The sequence below is a fragment of the Panulirus ornatus genome, chromosome 67 (genome assembly GCF_036320965.1).
Source record: "Panulirus ornatus isolate Po-2019 chromosome 67, ASM3632096v1, whole genome shotgun sequence".
NCBI lineage: Eukaryota > Metazoa > Arthropoda > Malacostraca > Decapoda > Palinuridae > Panulirus > Panulirus ornatus.
The window spans coordinates 2,591,694-2,616,202 of record NC_092290.1 but is presented as its reverse complement, the minus strand read 5'-3'; the positions used below and the strand labels follow the sequence as shown (position 1 = coordinate 2,616,202).

The 24,509-nt window shown below is 42.0% G+C and overlaps 1 protein-coding gene and 1 long non-coding RNA gene across 4 annotated transcripts in view; one reads left to right on the top strand and one right to left on the bottom strand.

The window, feature by feature from the left end:
* The window catches only part of spab (space blanket), a 76,727-nt gene that overhangs the window by 10,717 nt on the left and 41,501 nt on the right, over positions 1-24,509 (top strand). For 2 of the 3 annotated variants that reach the window (XM_071659206.1, XM_071659209.1), the window contains exons 2-3: positions 1,306-1,399; positions 22,450-22,522. In XM_071659206.1, coding sequence (XP_071515307.1) covers positions 1,317-1,399; positions 22,450-22,522 — 156 coding nt within the window. In that variant the 5' untranslated portion in view covers positions 1,306-1,316. The remainder of the gene's footprint in view (positions 1-1,305; positions 1,400-22,449; positions 22,523-24,509) is intronic. The other variant, XM_071659207.1, reaches the window with a different exon arrangement.
* The window catches only part of LOC139747199 (uncharacterized), a 41,689-nt gene continuing 35,441 nt past the window's right edge, over positions 18,262-24,509 (bottom strand). The window contains exon 4 of the long non-coding RNA XR_011712335.1: positions 18,262-18,705. This is a non-coding gene — a long non-coding RNA (uncharacterized lncRNA). The remainder of the gene's footprint in view (positions 18,706-24,509) is intronic.

Genomic DNA, 24,509 nt, shown 5'->3' with positions numbered 1-24,509 from the left:
GATCTTAAAACGTAAGGGAGTAAATCGGTTCCACGTATCACTTCTTCGGCGTCTGCCACGAAAAGAAGGAAACAAGAAACCAATTCTGCAATTTGAAGAACAGTAGACCCCCAAAAAAAAATTAAAAAGAAAAATGCCACTTGAAAATTTAAGGCCAATATTGCCGACAAGTAAATGAGGAATGGTTTCTACATCATTCCTTATTATTGTTTAAATTTGTAATAACGTTTGTCTATGACAGTGACCAATATTACACTGTGGTGACGTCATCAAAGCAACATCAAAGTAATACTGGAATCAGCAGAGCAATAATGAAGCAATTGTAGGGGACCAGAAATGCAATCAACATTAACGAAGAGTTATGGAAATTACCTGAATTTCAGTGAATCATTCACGGGACGATGCTATGGTCCTGGTGAAGCGGTACCGCACAAGTGAAACAGTAATGAACCAGACATGAAACACAGACGTCGAAACATCTTATCATAAGTGAAAAAAAAGCTTCGAAAATAATGGAATAGAAATAAAACAGAGATGGAAAATGAATGGATGAACAGTGAAAAGATTTCCACAAAATATAAAACGAAATAGGCTGTAAAGGATCAGAGGAACGGCACTGAATCAGTATTGGAACGGCTTCAACGCAGTGATGAATCAGTAACGAACCAGCGTCAATACTACCGACACGGTACAGAGGCAGCCATGACTCGGTGTCGAAGCAGAAAGCAATCCGCTTCGAAACATGTGCAACAACACTCGCGCTCTCTCCCTCAAAAAAGCAGTACCAAAGGAAAGATAAAAATCAATACTCAACACTAGTACTGACCTCCTCCAGGCCTCGCTGCAAGATGACTGAAACTTTTGATATTTCAGTAACACTACTGGAATGTTTCAGGGATATACAAGCGCCGTCATAGACCCGCTACTGAAGTTACAGATCAAGGAAACAGTTCAGAATGCTGATAGCGAATGATGAGTAAGTTAATGTGTACATTCTGTGTGAGGATCCTGAGCAACAAGGATAAGTGTCCTACAAAAGCTTTATTTAAGAATCTATTTCTACTCAAAAGTGACGATTGGCTGTCTGTTCGTATGTGTGTGTGTGTGTGTGTACACCCACCTGGCCACGCTCCCAACCACAAAACCAAACAATCATTTACTAAATACCAAAAAACCATCCTCGATACAAACAACCCAACAAGCCCTTTACCTACCAAACTACCCAACCACCTAACCACACCATTACCATCAACATCAGTCGTCACATATAAACTAACATTTTTTTCCTCTCTCTTTTTCATCCAGCAGACAGCAGGATGCGTTCGGTGATGCTGGGAGCTATCGTCCTGCTTGCAGCCTGCTGGTCCCCAGCAGCAGGCTGGGGCTACATATTCAGCAGGTAAGCGGAAGCAAGATAACCCCTGTTTACCAGTATCTATTTAGCTTAAGAAAGGAGAAGAAGGTTAAGAGGTGGTCGAAAAGAGGATTCAGAACTGTCAAAGGCTCTGGTATTATTGATTTATGAAATTAATTAAGACTTGATTCGTATGATTTCACACGTAGTAATGGATACGAACTCGCCACCATACGTTTTACCACGACTGAGTACTTTTTCTTCAGCAGGATTGTTAATATATGCAACGATTTGTCAACTAGAGTGGCTGAAAACAGTACTAAAGACATGTTTAACAATAGACTTAATAGATATTTCGCTACAAGTCCACGACTTGATGTCATTTGTGCCTCTTTGCTCTCACTAACAGTTTACAGGTTATGCCTGGTAAACCTTCTAACTTGTACCACACTAATGTGTGAGTTTCTCGTATCATCCGCTCTCACAAAGAGCCACAAGAGGACCCAGTGGCCCTGCTGCTGTTTGAGATTCCTTTGTACACCGTTGGCACAATATGAGAGCAGTTTCAATGGACCAGTTTATCAAGGGTCAATCACGGAACGAGGTCAAACAACGCACAGCGACCTGACCTGACTTCCAGCACGGGGAATCTGAGAGAGAGAGAGAGAGAGAGAGAGAGAGAGAGAGAGAGAGAGAGAGAGAGAGAGAGAGAGAGAGAGAGAGAGAGAGAGAGAGGTGCCCAATACGTTACCGGGCTAACAAGATATTTGCTCGCCCCAATAGCCAGGCTACCACACTCCTTCGTTACCAAAACTGGGAGTCTGACCAGTGTGAAGGGGGGGGGGGGGTAGTTAAGCCCCAGACGTGTGGGTGGCCTTACTAAGGACAATACTGTAGTTGTGTGGGAGGAGCGGCCGCTCATTGATCAAGTTAAAGAGTCTAGGTGGAAGCCTCGGTGGAGGAGCGTGGTGGTGGAGCGTGGTGGTGGAAGTAGTGGCAAAATGATGGATCGTGTTGGAGGTTCGGCTCTGCCCTCCCTCAACACTGGGTCAGCCTTCACCACCACCATCACCACCACTAACCATCTAATATACCCCAAGTTCTTAATCCTAAACATTAATTGTCAATTAGGAATCTAATTAAGCCCACAAAATTTGGTAGTACGGCCTGGGGCATTTTGAATAATAAATTAATTACTGTATCTGACCTATTTTAATTTCTCGGTAATTAAGCTTCCCAGATCAAAGCCCAACATAATTTCATATCCTGAATTTCTTATCAGTGTCATTAAGGCGCATATCAGACCCCTGCAGGCGTTATTTCCCCTCTCCCTGGTACCATTTGTTACGTTGTGAGCGTGTGTGTGTGTGTGTGTGTGTGTGTGTGTGTGTGTGTGTGTGTGGCAAAACTCTAAACAATAGGCAACAGATATAATATCCCCAGAAAAAATATGTGTATGACATGAAAAGGATTCATTTTTATGATCAGAACAAATAATCAACACGCAATCATTGTTCAAGAAGCTTCATTAATACTGAAAATTAAACATGCCATAAAAAGTCATACAGTCAACAAAAAAAACAAGAAAAAAACACATAATTATCTATGATAAGCAGGTCAAGCAAGAGGCCTTATATCCCTACCTCATTTTTCAGTCCAATTTTGAGTACTATCAAAGTAAAGTAAATGAACTTTATACACTGAACCCTAATGCAATGATCACATAAGTCACACAAACCAATAAAGTACACATTGTTGAAAAAAAGATCAATCCGAAATGAAAAGAAGCATTCTTCTACTATGAAAAATCTCATGGCACACAGAGCGATCCTTTTTTTGTTTGTTTTTAACACGATTTACAATGGTAAATCATGAATTATATTTCGCCCTTTGTCTGAGGCAGACCACTGGTTTCCGGACCCTGATCAGATTCATATGGAGTTCTGGCTGAAAATATCTCGGACAGCGGGACCCACACCAGAGGTTTTCATTGCAACATATCCATCAACATTAACGGTCACGATCCATACACAAATTCACGTATTTATTCACTTATTGTATTCACGGATCAGTTCATGCTTCGAAATTCGCGAAACAACTCGTTCCAAAACTCTGAATCTATCGGTTCTCTACACAGTTTCACTGTCATTTACTCGTATCTGTACAATGTGAGTATTTCCGCTGGATAGCATGATATGTGAACAAGACGTTAGAACTATCATATGTTAATAAAGCAAAAAAGGCTTTATAAAAACAAGAACATAAACCGTAAATAAGAACACTCTTGCTTAATGCGCTAAAAAGAAAAACAAAATATGATTAAGTTCCCTCAAGTAAAAAGGTTCATATCAAAAAAAAAAATCTGACTGAAAACGCCCCATTTTCTTTGATACCTGGTCTTACGGCCGACCATAGACTTTCACCTTACCCAGGGAACCAAGCTGAATTCGTCCCCTGGATCCTGACAAGGGATGTCCATTACTCCTCTTTTGTTTATTGTGGATCTGAATACGGTCATAAAAAGCTTTGATCCTAAAGTGCAGTCAAGCCTACAAAGGCAGGACCTCCTCACTCAGCGCCCACGGACGTACGAGCAGCCGTGAAACACTTTCTTTTTTTCGTTTAATGTTGGCTGAGACAACACAGCCAGCTGAGGTCCTAATCAGGGCCACCCCATTAACTATATATATATACCCTAGCCTGAGCCAAGTACTCATTCCATCGACCAACTCCCTTAAGGGCGGATGAAGAGCAGGGTTGACTGAGGACCGACAGCCGCTACCAGGATTCGAACCAATGCGCTCGACCCTGGGCGGCCCGTGAATGCGTCACGATCACGAACGCCATTCGGTTTTTCATTGTAAATAATCATCTAATACATCAGGGGCCAGAATCGTAGTTCTCCGATTGTAACGGTGAAATATGGGTTTGATCAAAACAAACATTTGTGAACCCTGGGCCGGGATGATTCGGGACACTGAGACGTTAGTTCGAATGTGGTGTGGGTCTGGGGGGCTACACACACACCTCCTGGCCTGCACCACAGTACAACACTAGCGACACCCACCCATCTGTTGCTGCCCATCCCTCCCTCACCTCACCGATGGACTTACGATGTCAGCATCGTACCAATCGGATTTCGACTTACTCTGATGCCAAAGTTATCGGTAGATGCTCGTGTCGTTGAATAACCAAAGAGTACAAGTGCTTCTAAACACACACACACACACACACACACACACACACACATATATCCCAGTCATGTACTTTCCACCTAGTAGGTGGTTAATCACAGAAACGTAATGCCTAACACTAGTGCTGTTAGCGTCATCTTGTGAGCCTTCGTCCAATAATCAAGTAAACAAACACCTTCGGGTTAAGTTCGTTATTTGGGTATTCATAATACACCCGCCAGACCTACTTCAACGCTGTTAATGTTCATTCCAAGCCAGGCCGAGAGAAAGATGTGATCGCTGCTTCGTCATCCGGGAGTACAGCACACTCCTGCCCCCTCTGGGGACGCGCAGCGAAACCACACGAAGCCCCTGGTCGTAATCTGGTTTATGGGATGGAAATTTAGCGGAAAAAAAAATGGAACGTGGGCCCCCCGCTTCTCGCAATTGGAAAATTAACGAAATAAATGCAATATGGACCCTCGTGTATCCCGTTACGGAAATCAGTGAAATATATTGCAAATATGTGTGTGTCCTCGTTTTTTTTTTTTTTTTCGCGTTTCGATATGACCGAAAAAATATATATACATTTACCACCACTGGCTCTCGACACACACACACGTCCCCCGGCTCCCCTCGACCGTCCACCATCACAGGTCAGAACTGACGACGATTGACGGGTGATTGGAGGGGAGGTTTTGCACCGTTCGTGCCCTCAAAGATGGGCAGCAGCAGCAGGGGTGGGTGGGTGTGTGTGTGTGTGATCAGCTCCGGTGTGACCTCACAAACATCACTGTGAGGAGAGGAAACACAACCTCCTCCTCCTCCTCCTCCTTCTCCTCCTTCTACCAGAATGCTCACAGCGCATTTCCCTTACATCTGATGAGTGAGGACACAAAAACTGTGGCTGGTTCATGATCGGAATTACAAGCTGTAATAGCCAGTGCTTACACACACACACACACACACACACACACACACACACACACACACACACTACAGCACCCGGCACGTAACGCTGCCTCTCCAAAATGAATTTGATTACACGGAATGTGGAAAAATGTGGCGGTACGTCACATGTGTCTATCGTTTTACCTACGCTGCACTGGGCTGAATACGTAGTGCGTCGTGTTGTTTCTGTGTTGCAATGTGTTGTGTGTGTGTGTGTGTGTGTGTGTGTGTGTGTGTGTTACGGGTGTGTTCTATCTGTATCCCAATATTATAGATGTCCTGCGGTGTTTGTTAGCTCTTCTATCTGTACTGAGCTGTACTTGCGTTGCACAACGAAATGAACCAACTCGGCGGAGAAGGACAGAAGTCGACTCAAACCCCAAAATAAAGTGTATTCTTTTTTTTTTTTTCTTTGTTCGAGCAAAAGAAACTGGTGGGTTCGATCCGAGTCAACTGAATCCCAAACGTCTTGGTCATGGGTTCAAGTAGACGCTGGTGAGTTCAAGTGAAGGCAGGGGAGGAGGGAGTTGGTGCCGGCCAACCTCTGGTCTGGTCTATACATGGTACAGGTGGATTAATCAGGTTGTTGGTGACGGCGGCGCTGGGGTAACAGCAGGGCAATAACAGTTCGGGAGGTGATAACTGTCTTGATTAATGAGCTGAGAGAGAGAGAGAGAGAGAGAGAGAGAGAGAGAGAGAGAGAGAGAGAGAGAGAGAGAGAGAGAGAGAGAGAGAGAGAGAGAATTTCTATATTTCAGTGGGCCACTCCTTTCTCTCTCGTGGTAGATAGCAGCAGTAGGTAGGTAGGTAGGCAGCCACCAACCAGGGAGGCATATTACCCTCACTACCTGCCTGGCTGGGTATGTATGAGGGAAGGTTAACGCGAGGGATGGGGAGCAAGCGAGCCAGCACCTCAGGGGCTGTCAAGTGTTACTACTTCAACCCACGCAGCTCTCTTCATTCTACCCCCACCCACACGTAGGCTGCTGGCCTTCACACCACACACCCACCCTCCCCCTCCAACAAGCATTCAGTCCCTCCATCTCACAAATAACACTCGGCACAACATGACCCACACGAACCCATCCTTCGTTACCCTTATCATTTTCCCGCGGTGTGCGCCACGCGTTACCTCTTTACCTTCTCGCAAAAATCTAAGTACTTGTGAGTAAGGCCAAACACCACAAACCTACCAATAGACTCCTCATCCCCCCGCACACACACACACACACACACACACACACACACGGTAACAATACGCAAACAAACGAAGAAATACCATTTTCCTCAGGTATCCACAACAGGCAATTTCAGACCCCAGTGTTCCCTCGCCACTTTTGCACGTCCACCCTGGCCAGAGCTGGCATTGTCTCCTGCATCTTGCCCTTCCTCTATAATCAGACATGTTTTCCGAGTTCATATGACGTGCGTGATTACTATTTGGCATGCCTGTTTGTGCAGCACACACCCGTATACACACACACACTGAGCAGAGGACTTTAAAATGAGGTTGGGGACACGCAAAGAGGGTAAAACACCCTCCTCCTCGTATGGTAAATGTGTAATTACATACAATGACAACACGCGCATCTCTATCCCTTAAAAGCCCCTCTCTTAAAACCCTTTTATTTACCTCCACCTTTCCTTAGCACCTAGTCCCTCCCTCGTTTTCCTCTATTCACCTCGTGACCCCAGAAGTCTTAGGACAACACAGCACTCTTGTCTCATTCACGGGTCTGCAACAGCTTGAGGTAAACCCTGAAACTGGTCGGTTACTTCATAGAGACACGGACAAATCACTATGATCATATCGCTCAGTCAGGCAACAAGATTATAACGAAAATATTTTGAAAACAATTGAAAGCATACATTTCTGTTATATATATATATATATATATATATATATATATATATATATATATATATATATATATATATACACACAATGAAATCCGATATGTAAAATTAATTACACTGAATATATCTGGTAAAAATGTCGATGCCAATTTCATCTAATGGACAGATTTTTGATGAGAGATTATTAAATTCTCTCGGGTGGTAATTTAATCCCATGGCATATCACACAGTCAGGATAAAAGTGCCCCCAGCGGAATCGGTTTGGAGTTAGGATGAGAGAGAAATGGGTGATGTAGGGAGGCATGCGAACGGGTAAACTGACAAGGTTCAAGTTAAATAGGTAGCAGCAAGTTTGCAGACAACTCAGTACATACATAAGCATGTATGTAGGTACGCAGAATGTTGAAAGAAAGACTGGTCAGTTGGCAAGTGGGTGGATACGTGAATGGGTAGCTAGGCAGTTCAGCAGGTAATTTGGCTGCTAGGCAAGCAGGCAAGCAGACAGACAAGTAGGTTAGGTTAGGTTGTTCTTAAAAGAGCAGATAACATTCGTGATAAATCAAGTACCAGGAAAGCAGAACATAGATGAAACGACATGAACACAACGAACGAATGAAGACGTGAAAAAAGTGATCAATCTATCTTCAGTATAACGTTGATCGCGTCATGAATCGTTATATTTATCGCTATCGCGTGTTTCACTGATGCAGATATATGATTACAATGTATTCGTTCTGACGATCACATCATCAGGAATGATTATACCCTTGATTAACTGTCGTGGGTGATTAACGACACTTCGTTCACATTGTTGTGTGCGATGATAAACGGCGGCTGGATGATAAACGATTATTACATCAAATGACATAATTAACGACCACTCTCATTAAGCCATAAAGTAATACAGGGAACATCTTCACGCTCGCTAAACCCGATAACTACTCCTCCCTCGATATACACATGACCGCCAAGACATGATGAACAAGTACAAGACTCGTTACACCAGGGAGAATCAACAGAATGGGCTGAATTACCCTGAGGTCAGCACACTGCATCAGCCAGCTGGGTTGAGCAGAGGGTATCAACGCTACATCAATGCCAGCGCCTCTTTAACAACCGAGAGAGAAAATCGAAACAGTTGTTATCATATGATATGAACGAGTCGGTAAAACCGTCTGTAAGTATCGCTTATATGTGAACAACAACCTATTGGCCGAGGGAGTCTCTGGTTGAATGGCTTAGTTTGGCATCAAGAGTAAAGAAAACGACAAAACCTGGCCATCACTTTCTGCTGTGACGGAATGAATGCGAGTCGAAGAGGAGAAAATGCGAGGGGGTTGTAAAGGGAATGTAGGGATATTGTGAGAGGAAAATGTATGGGTGTTGTCAGAGGGAATGTACGAGATGTGTACTGAATGAATGGGAGTGACTGTCATAGACGAAAAGTCATTTGTGAGTTGGCTACTGAAGAGCTTGTGAGAGCTCTCCTTTACTCACAGTTTCCACTCATGAGGACGACCGAATGTCCCACAAGAGCTCTTCACGTACTGAAACTTGGCTCTCGCACCTGGAGTGTTACCGAACTCCACCTGCTCGAGGTTACACAGCGTGTGGAAAAAAAAAAGGTCTCGTTTGACGAGTCTGTATCGATTTGAATAGTCTCGTCAAGAGAAATTCCCACTCCACAAAGAGCCTACATTTCTCTGCGATTGGAAAATAGCACAGCCTTTCGAGAGACCCTGGATAACACCAGACTCATTCCTTCTACAGCGCTTAGGAAGCCAGCCACGTCCACCTGGCGGAACATCAAGTTACCTTTAGCCCCCAATGGACCTCCCTCCTTAACTTAGGTTTCTAATTCTTTCTCTCCCTCCAACCTAACCCTTCAGTATATACAAAAATTGCTGCTACACTAAATACAAAACACGATTCAATAAACAAGTGATTCAATTAAATGTTTCAGCATCAGCGAGTTTGTTTAACCCATTTATATTCTCGCCCATCTACATAACCAATTACGACTCGCTGGCTGTTCCATTACCCATGCTGAATATAATGGTAGTCTGCCCCTCTTCCCCTTCCCATCAGAGATAATGGAGAATATAATGGAGTGTGTGTATCAGGAAGGGATGGGGTCAAAGACGAGGGGCCTTCTGCGAGACATGAGCGAGACAGAGATTTGTTACCTATCTCTTGAGTGAGATACGTTGTGGTGTGTGTGTGTGTGTGTGTGTGTGTGTGTGTGTGTGTGTGTGTGTGTGTGTGTGTGTGCGTGTGTCCACAGTGATCCGTGAATTCCACAACGATGTAACATCTCACACACACATTCCACCCAGTACTGCACCCACCCACAGCTAACCTTCCACCCTTAACGCGCTCTCATTCCCTCCCTTCCATGGATGACTGGCACGATGATGATGATGATGATCAAGGCACAGATGAGATTCCTCTCTCCTTTCCCACCCTCTCCCATCACGCACAAACACTATCAATCGACAAAGGATATGAAGCATTAACACCCAACGAGAGAGAGAGAGAGAGAGAGAGAGAGAGAGAGAGAGAGAGAGAGAGAGAGAGAGAGAGAGAGAGAGAGAGAGAGTCCCCACTCATGTCCTCGGGAAATTCCTAGTGTAAAATAGTTGCTTGGTCGCTGGGAGCCGAGGGGATATGTGTATCTTGTCTCTTTGCTTAATGGAGATCTACTGTCGGAGGTGAGGGAGCTGGGGAATGGAGGTGTTGTCAGGGCCAGTAGCGGGATTATTGCGACCATGAGAAATACTCAGGGAACGTGAGGTATACTGTTATGCTGGTGAGTATATCCTACTTTTGCCCTGAGGCTTCCATCCATGAAATACGTTCTGAAATATGTTCTGCTTTGCCTAACACGACCGTGGAAAAAGGGCCAAGGTATACGAAGTTATAATTCCACGTATATTCAGATATATCTTAGTCGTAGCATATGGGGCATTACAGTAGCTGTGCTATGGGATACTGTTACTCTAGGTGTAAAAGGAACTGAATATACCGGAGCTGAAGTAGCTTGTATATTCAACTATGTTTCTGAAGTTATAATGAAGTGATCGTAAATATACATATTGATATGTCCAGATGAAATCTTCGAGTTAAATACAGAAATGAACTTACACATAATTCCCTATAAGACTCAATATCACAAACATACACCTACCCAACCCTCCATGCTTAAAAACAAAATTCTCACAAATAACCCCTATACAGTACCCTTTAAATTAATCAAAATCCTGCTTGCCACAAGCACGACCAGAAAGGTAAACATATATTGCAACTATAAAATTACTATACACAACAATAAACCTGGTCAATAATATAGAGCAACTGAAGTACATCACAATTCAACGCGAGTAAACACGAGTCGGCATCTCCAGTGTCAGTATGTCAATATGGCTTACACTATGTTGCTGATGGCAGAGACAAGTGGTGGCTATATTGGAGCATCTCTGGAAACAGGTCTATATTCAGTGCAAGCACATCCCGTGATATATATATATATATATATATATATATATATATATATATATATATATATATATATATATATATATATATATGATATAGATAAATCCTAAATCACTGACAAATGTTAAAGCCAATGGTAAGATTCCTGAGGTGTAAAAGGACGTTCCCGTAACCTTACATGGGGGAAACGGGTGGCAATATGGCTAGAAGAGGTTAGGTTAGATGATTAAGTTTGTGGTAGGTTAGGTTAGGTTAGGTTAGGTTAGGTTAGGTTAGGTTAGGTTAGCCGAGGTGTATGAAGGTAAAAATGATATCCTTTCCAATGCCAAATAAATACTCAGTGTACACGAACAAATATACAAATGTGCATTATGGCAAGGGAGTTTTACGGTGGGTTTATAAGTTCCATTCTTATGATATACCATCTCTGGCATCCTCTCTACCATCATATACAACTTTACATCATATACAACTTTACTTACCTTTGTATACTGTCATGCTCGCATAACCTAGCAGACTGAATCACTCAGTCAATAATTAACTCAAAGCGACACTTCCTCATTTACAATTCTCTTCAATAAAAATATTACAATGAAAGTTACGCCATATCTGCGATTAAACTTCACAAAATCGAGTTAAAATTCGGTTAAGTCATCGAATTTCTTATGTAGCTTAGTGATTTTATATGGTAATCCCGTTCTTTTAATGACTACAAAAGCAGCTGGCTTTATGAGGGTGATCCTGAAATTAATATCTCTTTAATCGTAACAATTAGCCATTACTAACGCTGCTGGGACAGTAGGCTAGTGCCTAGACATCTGATTAATGATGATTTAAAACAATAATAAGCCACTACACATATTGATTATATACTACCATGCACATAAGCCTAGTGACGTCAGCACGAACAATGTAACCACACAATATACATCTACTGAATGGTGGTAACGCATCGTCACTACACTGCATAACCAAAATAAACACACGTCAAGGCCATTAAATCCCCCATTGTTTACATCATCGAAGCAACGTTTAGAATATTTAACCTTCCTTTAAACTGGTTTGTAACTGAGCTGAACAATAGTCGCCGAACTTATAGAATGATCTTATAAACCTCAAAATACATAGGGTGTCGATAAATCAACAAAATCCTCTACAGAACTAGCAATCACTTACGTTTTCTCCAAATGCTAGGCAGTTCTCGGTGTGTTTCTTGCCAAAGCTCCAATCATAATAGGGCTATTTTTCCCTTTCTTTCACATACTTGGCATCCGTACCCGACTTCCATGATCACTACAACAGCCTGGAAAGAAAGAACAAGGCAAAATGTAAGGCAGAGTCCTGCGATTTATGACAAAACCTTTCCCTACCAACTATCTACCACCGTCACGTTCTGTGACTGCTTTATTATCATCTTATCGTTTGGAAATATTCCCCCTGTTAAGACACTTACATGTAATCAAACTAATTTAGTCTTACCTTAGCAAGGCCTAGAGCCTTGTTCAGTGTGATAAGCATTCCTGGGGACATCAACAAATATAAATTCATCGAAAAAGAGCAGGACACACGTTTGTAAACAACTTCCATTGTTGACGACATCTGGTGAGCCATCAGCGAATCATTTATTTTTTTCTAGGATACACAAAACAAATACAGCGTTCACTGTCTTGCTTAATTGAGATAGTTGTTAGCATTCGTTTTCCCATTACATAGCCTTGTTTTTCTGTCAATATATAAAATGACACTGCAAGCTGCACCTAACATCAATAAAACAACAATATGCAAGTTATGTTGGGTCTTGAAAAATGTTTTTCCTTCTTTTCTCTCTAGGAGGAGCAAAGGGTTACTCGTTTTTTGTTAGATATACCACGAGAAACAAAGGTATGTTTAGTCGGCTGTGTAGCGAGGGAAGGGCAAATATTACCTCCTTTTACCGTGTGTTTGTTATAATGATGCACCGTTGTGTCTATCTGTGAAAATATTTTCATGGACGTACATTACCGAAATGATTTTGACAGACGTAAAGAAATGGTATCAAGCTTCGCTAATAAAAGTAAGTTCAGAAACATGGATACATTCTAATGACGTCAAATTCTTATACATAAAGTGACGCAGGATAAAGCCTTCTTTAATATTTTACATAGGTAACTCTTCTAAAATAAAACAAAAACGTTTTTTGCCGTAGCCCACATTAGTGTGTGTGAACTTGATACTAAAAACATATCTTGAAGGGTAAAAAAAACAAATATATGAATAGTTCTTAAATGAGAATGTCTTTAAACTTGGTTATCAATCAGTCATATAACACACTGGGATTTGGAAGTGATGGAAAACGTTTTCAAGGCACACATCTATGATTTTTTTTATTAGTATCTATCAACTAATCATAGAACAAGTATGACCTGATTAATTTTTCATGAAAATAATTTTCTTATTCATCTTAACTCATTAATCCTTAAGAAATTTAGATACAGATGAATACCAGATGGAGAATCTCCCATGAAAATATCATATGATGTTAAATTTATCAAATGGATAGACTTTTCTCTCTAAAGGTCTCTGAGGTTTCTTAGAAACGAGTAAAAAAAAAAATGGCGAAACCGAACATGTTCACGATTAAAATAATTAACCTCTTGAGCACGAAGGTTCGATCCACGAACTCAGCGATACGACCCGTATTTAACATGGTGGAGACTTTACCTTGGCCCTGAAAGGATGTACAATCGTCCCCCTGGGTCGTTCCTTTATGCATAAGGAGGTAATCAACCTTGGCAGTGTCGTGACGTAATAGTTGCACTAAAATCTAAAATAACTTTTCAAACTGTTGAGGTACGCCTATGGCACAGACACATTGTAAATTGAATCGCTCCCATGCTCATAAGATGGATTCGAACCTAAGACAATCTGATTCATCAAATAGCTCAGTCTGAGTTCGAAACTTGACCTAATTGCCTGCCGTCGCTGTGTTGGTTCTCTTTCCCTCTTCTACAGATATTACTCCAATTTCTGCTCCCGAGAGCTGGTGGCCTGTGTGCCCCCGCCATTAGTTAGACCACGTGATGCTCTGCAAGCTGCCGCATCATATGATGCCTGTGTGGTACTTGATAACTCAAGGATCGGCTGTAGTGATGTCTGCTTCTTTCCTTACACCGCCAAGCTTTGGAACTCTTTCCTAATACCTGACCTGTCCTTAACATTAGCGCTTTCCTTATCCAAAACTTTTAAATCATTGTTCCTCTTCTCGCTCCACCTTTGTAGCCCCTTTTTATCATGTTTTAGTAATGTCTGGTCCTTAAGAGCACTTCCTCGTCTGTCACTGAAACTGAAACTTCACCTACCCCTCAAGAGGATGCTCAACCTTGAGGCACCCACTACCACAACCCCCCCATCTCTATGTGTCCTAACAGCCCCCATCCCCAAAGCCGGGACGAACCCCTACGTATCCGTCAGTGGATGACTAAGTCCGCTCTTTGCCACCATACTCCAGGGGTCGGGTCTGAGCTGACCTGGACTTAGACCCTACCCTCGAGAAGCCATGGCCCTGAGTCCCTAGCTCTGACTAATCGCCCTGGGCAGCAGCGGCCCTACAGATCGGTTATAAGCCTCCGCTAACCCTGAGTAGCCACAGTTCTGAGGTTGCCTGATCGTAAGGTCTAGCCGTAAGCAGACACAACCTTGAGTCCTGGGCCTGAGCTAGCTGCTACGCTGAGCACTTGTCCTTTCATAGCGTCTTTGAAGCCTTTCAGTTACTTGTGTGTCCTCTATTTCTCTCCTGCCAGCACTACAGTGGCTGTCAAGTGTCACTTCCTTGGACCAAGGTCACCGTCTTTTCTTTCTGTGTCTCCCACACGCAGACGGCTGGCTTTTGGTCCCCAAACATACAGTCACTCCATCTCACACATGACACTTGACAACACGCAACCCGGGACCGGGTTCCTACAGTGAGCGATGCTCGCAAAATCTCTTCTTAAGTCTCTCTCTCTCTCTCTCTCTCTCTCTCTCTCTCTCTCTCTCTCTCTCTCTCTCTCTCTCTCTCTCTCTCTCTCTCTCTCTCTTACCTCCGCTCAAAGAGTCAGTGGGTGGCTGTCCATTGTCTGAGTTCCACCTTCCGGCAGGAACGCGACCACTCGTTTGAACGCCACTGTTTACATCCATATGGCATAAAAAAAAAAAGATCCAAAATACTGCGTGTTTCTTTTTCATCTTCTGTCTCTGCGAATGATAACAATGATATAAATAATAGTAATAATAACTGAAATATGATGATAATGAAGTTAGCAGTATTAGAAAAATTAGTAATATAACCAGTAAATCAAGAGATACTAACATTAACATTATAATACTGTATGATATGATAATTCTACCAATAATAATATGAACAACATAAATACCTTTAAGTAGTATTTCAAATTCCTCTAGATATAATATGGTGTAAGATAATCTAATGAAATATTCTGCTATAATTAATCCATGCCATTACATACAGATGTGAATCCTCTTTTCCTAAAGTTCGTTAATGCATTCGTGTTAAGGTAATTACATCTAAATATCAATTACGCTCAATACATGGAAAACATCAAGGTGAATATTGGATGTTCGTGATCAGGAATTTAGTTAAATTTCTGGAAGAAACAGACAATGTACGTACGATTTCTGTGCTCATGAATCGTTTCAACGATGCTAAGCGCATTGTCAATTAAGCATAAGTATAATTTCAATGCGGTTTATCATGTATTCTGAAACACAAATCCGTACCTAACTGGGGTTCGAATCCAGATGATTCATTCAGTGTTACCAAGGTCAGAGTTGGTCTCTCACCAACTGCGCCATAGGACGGAGGGAGAGAAGGGTAGTGGGTGGGGAGGTGAGGGGAACCAATTCACCTATTTGGTTTGTTGGAAATGGGAAAAGCCACCCAATAGAGGTAGACTGGGGGGCTTTGACTAGGTTCTTAGGAAAGGTCTATCGTAACGAGCCTCCTACGAAACACAGTATAGCAACACTTCCTGTCATAGGGCGTAGAAGATGACCATTAGTCTCGCACTAAACAAAGTATCATAATTGCTCTCCTAATAGACCAGCGGTTAAGAGGAGGAAAGACACGGAACGACACCCTGTTGTCTGCCGCCTCGACACAGGCCGTGTTGTGGTCGGCTTCGTGCCAGCCCACTTATCCGGTGTTAGACGTGTATACACCAAGGCATCAAAAAATTGGAGAACGCTTTTCCTTAATTAGTTTTATATATATTCTAATGGTTGGTCTGACGTATATATTACCTGTGAACATAACGTATATACATAATTGCCAACATGTGTCTTCCTATGTTTATATAGGTTTATGTGTCTCTATGTATGTTGAATACGTGTATATGTTTACATGTGTGTATATGAATTTGTCTTGTGTATGTAGTGTATATTTCTATGCACATATATGTGCTTAGGAAATTGTTTGTGTACATGCACTGTATACACATGTGTTTGTGAATATGTCTATGTTGTAATCTATATATGCATTATATATCTACATATATTTGCATATGTATGTTTGTCTGTACATGGATGTTGGTGTACATGAGTGTGAATAATTAAGACAAACGATTATCTTGCATGATACTGAGCCATTCTCTTGTGTACACACAATTAGAGATGCATACATAATTACTCTTATCTTTCAAGTGTTTGTGTTACCGATGATTGTATGTACATCTTTGCATGCATTCGAAATGCATTTAGGGATGCATGACGGTAAATGTTTTACTCATTCGCAACATCACTTATCCTCATATATATATATATATATATATATATATATATATATATATATATATATATATATATATATATATATATATATATATATATATATATAATCATGCAAGCACGTTTCTGGCCAAGTGTTTGAGGACACATTGGGTCTATTCATGCACGCAGACATGCAGCTCTTCTCACCCTGGCTGAGTATATACATGAACTTAGTGAGGAAGTGGGAGATGAGTCAACAACTTTGTGAGGAAGTGGGAGATGAGTCAACAACAAGAGATTACAAGGAAGATGCTGGTTCTTAAGTCTAACACTTGGCGAAACCCAAACTAGACCTTACGCCGGGATAGCATTAGACTGAAAACCTTTACAGCTTGGAACCCTATAAGCCAGGGAGAGAAGGTATATGCATAAGAGACGCCAGACTCGCCCTTAGGGAACAAGAAACACAAACACAAGAACACTAGAACATGGACAACAGTGCAGAGTCAAAGAGCATTTGGTGATTAAGCCCTTGAGCACGACGGTACGATCCTAAGGCATAACGGTACAGTCCTCCTTAAGCACAACGGTACGATCCTAGGAAAGGACGGTACGGTCCTCCTGGAGCACGACGGTACGATCCTAGGAAAGACGGTACAGTTCTCCTTGAGCACGACGGTGCGTTCCTAGGAAAGGACGGTACAGTCCTCCTTGAGCACGACGGTACGTTTCTTCAGCACGAGGTGCTCAACGGTCGTACCGTCGTGAATGAAAGATTACCTCAGAGACTATTTAAACGTTACGCCACCAGTCACAGGTGCAAGCACATACGTCATAGCCACAGTCACAGATGCAAGCACATCCCTGTTGGTAAGTGACCACCAGTAGGGTGTGTGTGTGTGTGTGTTTGTGCTTGTTTGCATGGCGTGCTTGCCTGCACACACAGTCTCCTCTTCCACAAATGAAGGTCAAATCCCATTACATGGAAGGCTGTGTCGTATAATTCATACATTACTAAATTAACATCCACAACACTTACCATGTGGTGTAATCTGCCTACGTAATTGCATTTCTAATTAATCATAAACATTTATGGAGCAAATTATAATAAGAAAAATGGTGTAGCATTATGTTACATGAATATGTATATTGAGTCGTTCGCTCTCACTTCGAAATCAAAACAGAAAATAGGGTGACTGACGAAGACAAAATATTAGTGGGGGGATTGTAGAGTCCTGAATCTATAGCATATTTAAGGCGTTTATATTTGGTTAGTTGATGATCCTTTATGACACAACGTCCATATTTCAGTGGTGAAGCAAATGAAATTTGTCTAACTGTTCAAAATGATGTGAACAGTTAAAGAAAATGACATAGATTCTTGATAAAAATCATAAAGTGGGTCAGCTGTTTCACGTGGAGTTCTATGTCACATCTTACCTACCTGTGTTAAGAATGATGAGTCATAAGTCGTTTAAAAAACAAGCTACGGCTTATGTGAAAACAAAGTTAATAAAAGACAAGTGATTTTCTTAAACTAAGTCAAAACGCATCAACAATAGGAAAATAATATCATGTCAAACGAGCCACTAAGAAAAAAATATCACCGACTCTGATGCTCATCATGAATAACTTCAAACATTTAGAAAGTAGAAAAGTTTGCAAATAGATCATTTTCTCTCTCGATAACTGAACAAACCGAGAACTTTTTCTCTCCGTTACGTTACCAGTAAATTATAAGAAAAGTGGGTAGAGTGAAAACTACTTTTGTGACGCCATATCTCAGAAAATATGAGTTGAATTATATCCGAGAGAGAGAGAGAGAGAGAGAGAGAGAGAGAGAGAGAGAGAGAGAGAGAGAGAGAGAGAGAGAGAGAGGAGAAATTCCTTAAATTCCAGAAGTTTTTACGAATTCCTATTACTTGGAAAGCGTGGAAAGTTTGTTTATATCCGTGACGTCATACTGGAGGCGTCATAGCGACCCTCGTCTTTTTCCCCTACCTTCCCGATGCTCATTTCCAATTCTATCACAGAAGTTGTTTTATTATGCTCTCTCGAAGTGACTTTGTGGTGTCTTCTCAGTGGGGTCATCACAGCAAGGGATAAAACATCTCGCCCTTCCACACACCATGGCTGAGAAGAAAGGAAAGTGTGAGAAGAAAATTATAATCATTTGTAATATGAAGACGCACATTTCTGTGTGTATAGTTCATGAAGTTAGTTTCCAATACTCTATTGGCAAATATATGTCACAATATTCATCAGAATATAAAGATAATAGTTTTTATTTCTACTATCATTTCGTTCTTTTTATCATACTAAATATTTAGATAAATATCATGTAAGAAATGTTTAAAGTCGCACAGTTGGCCAAAAGTTCCACGAAAAGCCGAGGAAAGTGAACTGATTCCATGACACTATAACTTCAACTCTTATTTTCCAAACTTTTATTTGTTCACTCTACCCCCTACACCCGCCTCCTACGCTCGAACACCACCCACCTCACTCCAACACTCTCCAACTCCTTCAACCTTTCCCTCCAGTTTATAACGAAGATATTCATATCTTTAGCCATCTGCGAGATTATACATGTGGCTGGAAACATGTTCTAGAGGACCTAAGAAAATACGATACTAAGAAATTTTGTTTTACTTTACGTAATTTGATTTTATTCAGCTTTGAAATTCCACAATATTCACCTATGTTCTGTCTACTGGACTTGCTTGACACTGACACAAATACGTATTATGATCATGAAAAACCTTTGAACTTTGTCATAATCCAACATCTTTTCTTTACTATCACACACACACACACACACACACACACACACACACACACACACACACACACACACAGACACACACATACTGGCCTAAAACACCCGAAGGCTCATTATTGCAGGTGTCAGCACGCACCAGACCCGATGGTTATCACCCACTCATGAACAATGTAATAACAGCGCACCTGGACCACAAACTGCTATGTTAGGTTGGGATAACAACCTCCCTTCAGCCGTCTACTGTGATCAGAGCAGAAGGTCAAGGTCAGCAGTGGTGGTGGTGGCAGCCTTTGACCCCACGACGTTCGTGACCATCTCGCGTGACCTCTGCCGTTATTAGGCGAGGGAGTGGGGGTGGTGACCGTTAATTCTGGGGTAGAGAGACGTTTAAAATGCTGGTAAGGATATACTTTAATACACGAAGAAAAATCTACCATCTTCAAAACTAGATTTATATATTCTGTGTAATTCTTAAAAATGAATCATTCTCAGATCAGATGTCTAACTAGATTTATGTTCAGTGTAACGCTACTAACTCTGTATAATGATCACGAGTTCACCTTAACTTTCTGTGGTTTTTTGTGTGCTGCCTCCGAAACTTTTACAATAGAGGAATTTCCTGAGCTGCCAATCTTGTGTGCTTCCCGTAACTTTTGCGTAATCTTTGGGTACGTTCTATAACTACGCCGGTTTTGCGTAGTTCTTCTGACGTACACATATTTTTTTTCATTGCCATTGATGGCCATTATAATCGTGTTGGTCATATTGGTTGGAAAATCTTCATGAAACCCATTTATTCCCTCCTCTTCAACAGACGTACAGTACGGGTGTTGATCGTACTAGTTTATCTAGACATATGCTCTAGCTCACACGGTCTGGAGTTTGGTCACACTAAACATAATCACAGAGGATGTACGTTATCTGTGAGTGTGTAGCAGCGAGCGGGCACGACCTCGGCAAACAAACAGAGGGAGACTCCGCTGTTCATGACGCCGTGACGTCATCTGTTGGGTTCAGGAAGTCGCTGTTTCTATCTTTTGTTCCCCAGAACTCATCTTTCATCAGCTGCCGCCAAGGCCACAGCGGTCGCTCTGGTCACCTACATAATCCAGGAGGAGGCCACGGGTGGGTTAGCATGCAGGTCGGACCCCTCCCTCCCTCCTCCAGGGGCCAGCACTCAGCGTGCCCTTATCATTGCCGCCAATCAGTGCACTCTGGTCATGTCTCCCAGGGACGACGTGGCCGCTGTCTCTGTCACGAAGACGAGCTCAAAAAATGCCAAAAACCTTCACCCAGTTAATTGGGTATAGTTAACAAGCGACGTGGCGATTCGTCTAGGTTATGAGTTGGATGTAGCAGATGGTTAACTGGTTTGGTGGACAGTTCACTGAATCAATGGCTGGTTCATCTGACAGTGTGTCAGGTATCTGCGTAGCGCGTTAACCGATCATCTGGTCACTGACTTTTCCCGGGTGAAGCTTGGCAATGATGTATGCGTCTCGTGTATGTAGGTCGAGCGGTGTGCATCCCTCGCAGTGGACGGGTCGTGGGGGACGACACCAGGGCAGTATAACGACCAGGGAGAGAGAGAGAGAGAGAGAGAGAGAGAGAGAGAGAGAGAGAGAGAGAGAGAGAGAGAGAGAGAGAGAGAGAGAGAGAGAGAGAGAGAGAGAGAGAGACTTTAATCATGAAATGAGCAGCCGATATTACTCTCAACTCCGACCCCTCAAAAGCCATCACATCAAGATAGCGTCAAGACAACAGTAAGACCACGGCACATCAAGCAATATTCCACTGTTCACGAATGCCATAGTCCCCCCCCCCTCTTTTTTCCGTTTTCAATTATCTTCGAAATACATATAAAACAATCCATACATATATCATCTAATAAGTGCTATCGTTTCTATCACCTCGCTTGCTACTACTATCCCTGATATCATATTATCTAATAGTAAAAAGAAAGGGTTCTTCCTGGATCCCAAACCCTGAGTGTTATATATATATATATATATATATATATATATATATATATATATATATATATATATATATATATATATATATATATGTGTGTGTGTGTGTGTGTGTGTGTGTGTGTGTGTGTGTGTGTGTGTACTATTGAAGGTAACCCCGCGTCCCCTCCTCACCCACTGTCTGTAAATACCGTATGTGAGGGCAGTAACCCAGCACCCTCTTTCCTACCCAGCGTAAATAAGTCACCAGGATAAACCTACATCCTCTCCCACCATCCGAGCCTGTGTGTATATAAATGTGAGCAACGCAACACCTACTTCTACTCTCCACTACGTAGGCAAATTCTCTCTGTAACCCAGCACCCCCTCGTACTATGACGTAATACCCCAGCACCGCGATATATCAAGAAATAATAACCCAGTACCTCTACATGCTATTAGATAATAACCCAGTACCTCTACATGCTATTAGATAATAACCCAGTACCTCTACATGCTATTAGATAATAACCCAGTACCTCTACATGCTATTAGATAATAACCCAGTACCTCTACATGCTATTAGATAATAACCCAGTACCTCTACATGCTATTAGATAATAACCCAGTACCTCTACATGCTATTAGATAATAACCCAGTACCTCTACATGCTATTAGATAATAACCCAGTACCTCTACATGCTATTAGATAATAACCCAGTACCTCTACATGCTATTAGATAATAGCCCAGTACCTCTACATGCTATTAGATAATAACCCAGTACCTCTACATGCTATTAGATAATAACCCAGTACCTCTACATGCTATTAGATAATAACCCAGTACCTCTACATGCTATTAGATAATAACCCAGTACCTCTACATGCTATTAGATAATAGCCCAGTACCTCTACATGCTATTAGATAATAACCCAGTACCTCTACATGCTATTAGATAATAACCCAGTACCTCTACATGCTATTAGATAATAACCCAGTACCTCTACATGCTATTAGATAATAACCCAGTACCTCTACATGCTATTAGATAATAACCCAGTACCTCTACATGCTATTAGATAATAACCCAGTACCTCTACATGATAACAAATGATAACTTATCATTATCATCTTTGCCAGGTTCCGGCCAGAAGCAGGACCAAACTGGGGCTACGGAGGCGTAGGGCAGCACTACCAAGGATCCATGGGCGATGTAAGTACTTTAAACGCCCCTAAGTTATCTTAACTTAAGTTCTATATTTCTTATATCTGTGACTCAGCTTTCACATGGGTTTAGCTCTTATGGGCTCCACAAGATGATAATTCAGTGCTATTATGACTTTAATGTAATCCATGCATAGGGTCGATTTTCATATAATTTTCGTCCATTGGAGCACAGAAGGATAATCTAGTACCATTCTGGTCTAAATGGATTCTATGAATAAGGTCAATTTTCATGTGCTTTTTCTCCGTATGGGCTCCATCCATTACTAAACTGACCCTGTTGAAACCAAGGAATAGAGTCGATTTTACTCAAATCTCGGGTGTTGTTTTGCTTCATTTCGACGTTAAAGCGAGAAATCAGGCGTTCATAGCCATGTGGCCCGAGATGAAAATCAATTTGACTTCAATTAAGGCAGGGAGATGAAGCACATATTTCATGCATTCACTATGTTATTCACTCTCGTAAGAAAACGGTAAATACATACCCCAGTCCAGAGCTGTGTTGGTCGAGAAAATTATAAATGAATTATCAATTACAGTTTAGCTTTCATATATAAATCTCTCTGTACATTTTTCGCTTCTCGACTTATCAAAATCGTGGAGATAAGTGAGGAAGCCTTCAACCTACTTGAGGGATCTGAAGACCTCCAATATCACAGGAAATTATTTCCATGGAAATATTCATTCATATCAGGCGTGCGGGTATGTACGTCTGGGTCTGACGTCACGCTTCGAGAGAGAGAGAGAGAGAGAGAGAGAGAGAGAGAGAGAGAGAGAGAGAGAGAGAGAGAGAGAGAGAGAGAGAGAGAGAGAGAGAGAGACACTCACCACACAAGCCTGCAAACACTACATCACCTGACCTGAACCTTCCCAAACAGGGTCGCAGATCCCCATTACTCTGCACATCACAAACATCATTTGATACAACAAGACAGAAAACGGAGTATGTGAGTGGGTTCACGTGATCAGGATGAAATTCTTTAATTAGCTCAGATTCCTTATACACTGCAGGTTAATTAGCCTGGTGCAGGTGAGAGGGGGACAATATACCCAGCTCACCCTAATTAGAGGATCATTGTTAATTAAGGAATGAGTGAGGTATTAGTTGTAATGATTTCTGGTCAGAATGAACTTGGTCTGATGGACGAGTCGTGCACGAGGCTCCTCCTGACTGTCTTTTCAACCTTGCATCACCTGTCTAACACATCCCCCCTATATCACTCATATTCCTCCTCCTTCTTCACTTCCTCTCACTATTCCTTGCTCCATCAGCACCCCTCCCAAACCTCCATCCAACTTCCTGCCTTAGTTAAAGCCCGACTCACCTCCCCCTTATCCATCACAAGCCCCGGGATTCGAACTACGGCTCCCGGGTGATATAATTAACGTTGGATATCATTAGCACTTAATTAGCGTTTCTTAGACAATATGGCTTCAATGACCTCGATGGTAGAAGACCTTTGCCTTGTTGGAGTTGTATGAATCAGGCTCGTCCAGAATTATGTTAATTAACAGCCCACATAACAGCCGTCCTATTTAGGAATAGCGAACATCTCCTCATGTATTTTTACGTTGATTGGATGAGGTTCCGTTCTGTACCTGCCTATTGCCTCCACTGATTGAGAGGCAACACAAGCATCTTGAAGCTCACTGGGTAAAGCCTGCTCAGATCTCTCTGCTTATTGGTCGACGTGTAGATCAATGAGACGCTGATTGGACAAAGCCTATCTTAACCTTAGGTATTGATTGGACGAATGCTCAGGGATCTCAACGCTCAGTGGACAGAGCCAACTCAAGCTCTGTTATTCTATGTATGTTGACGGTTTCCGGCTCTATGAGGCGGCATCAGCGTCGACAGCGGAAAAGTAGCAGTCTCGTCAAAGATCTCATCCCCAAGGAATCCATCCTTTCCCTGCTACTGACTGTAGCGCAGCCGTGACGCAGCAGGAGTCCTATGGAAGTGGGTTCCTGGGATG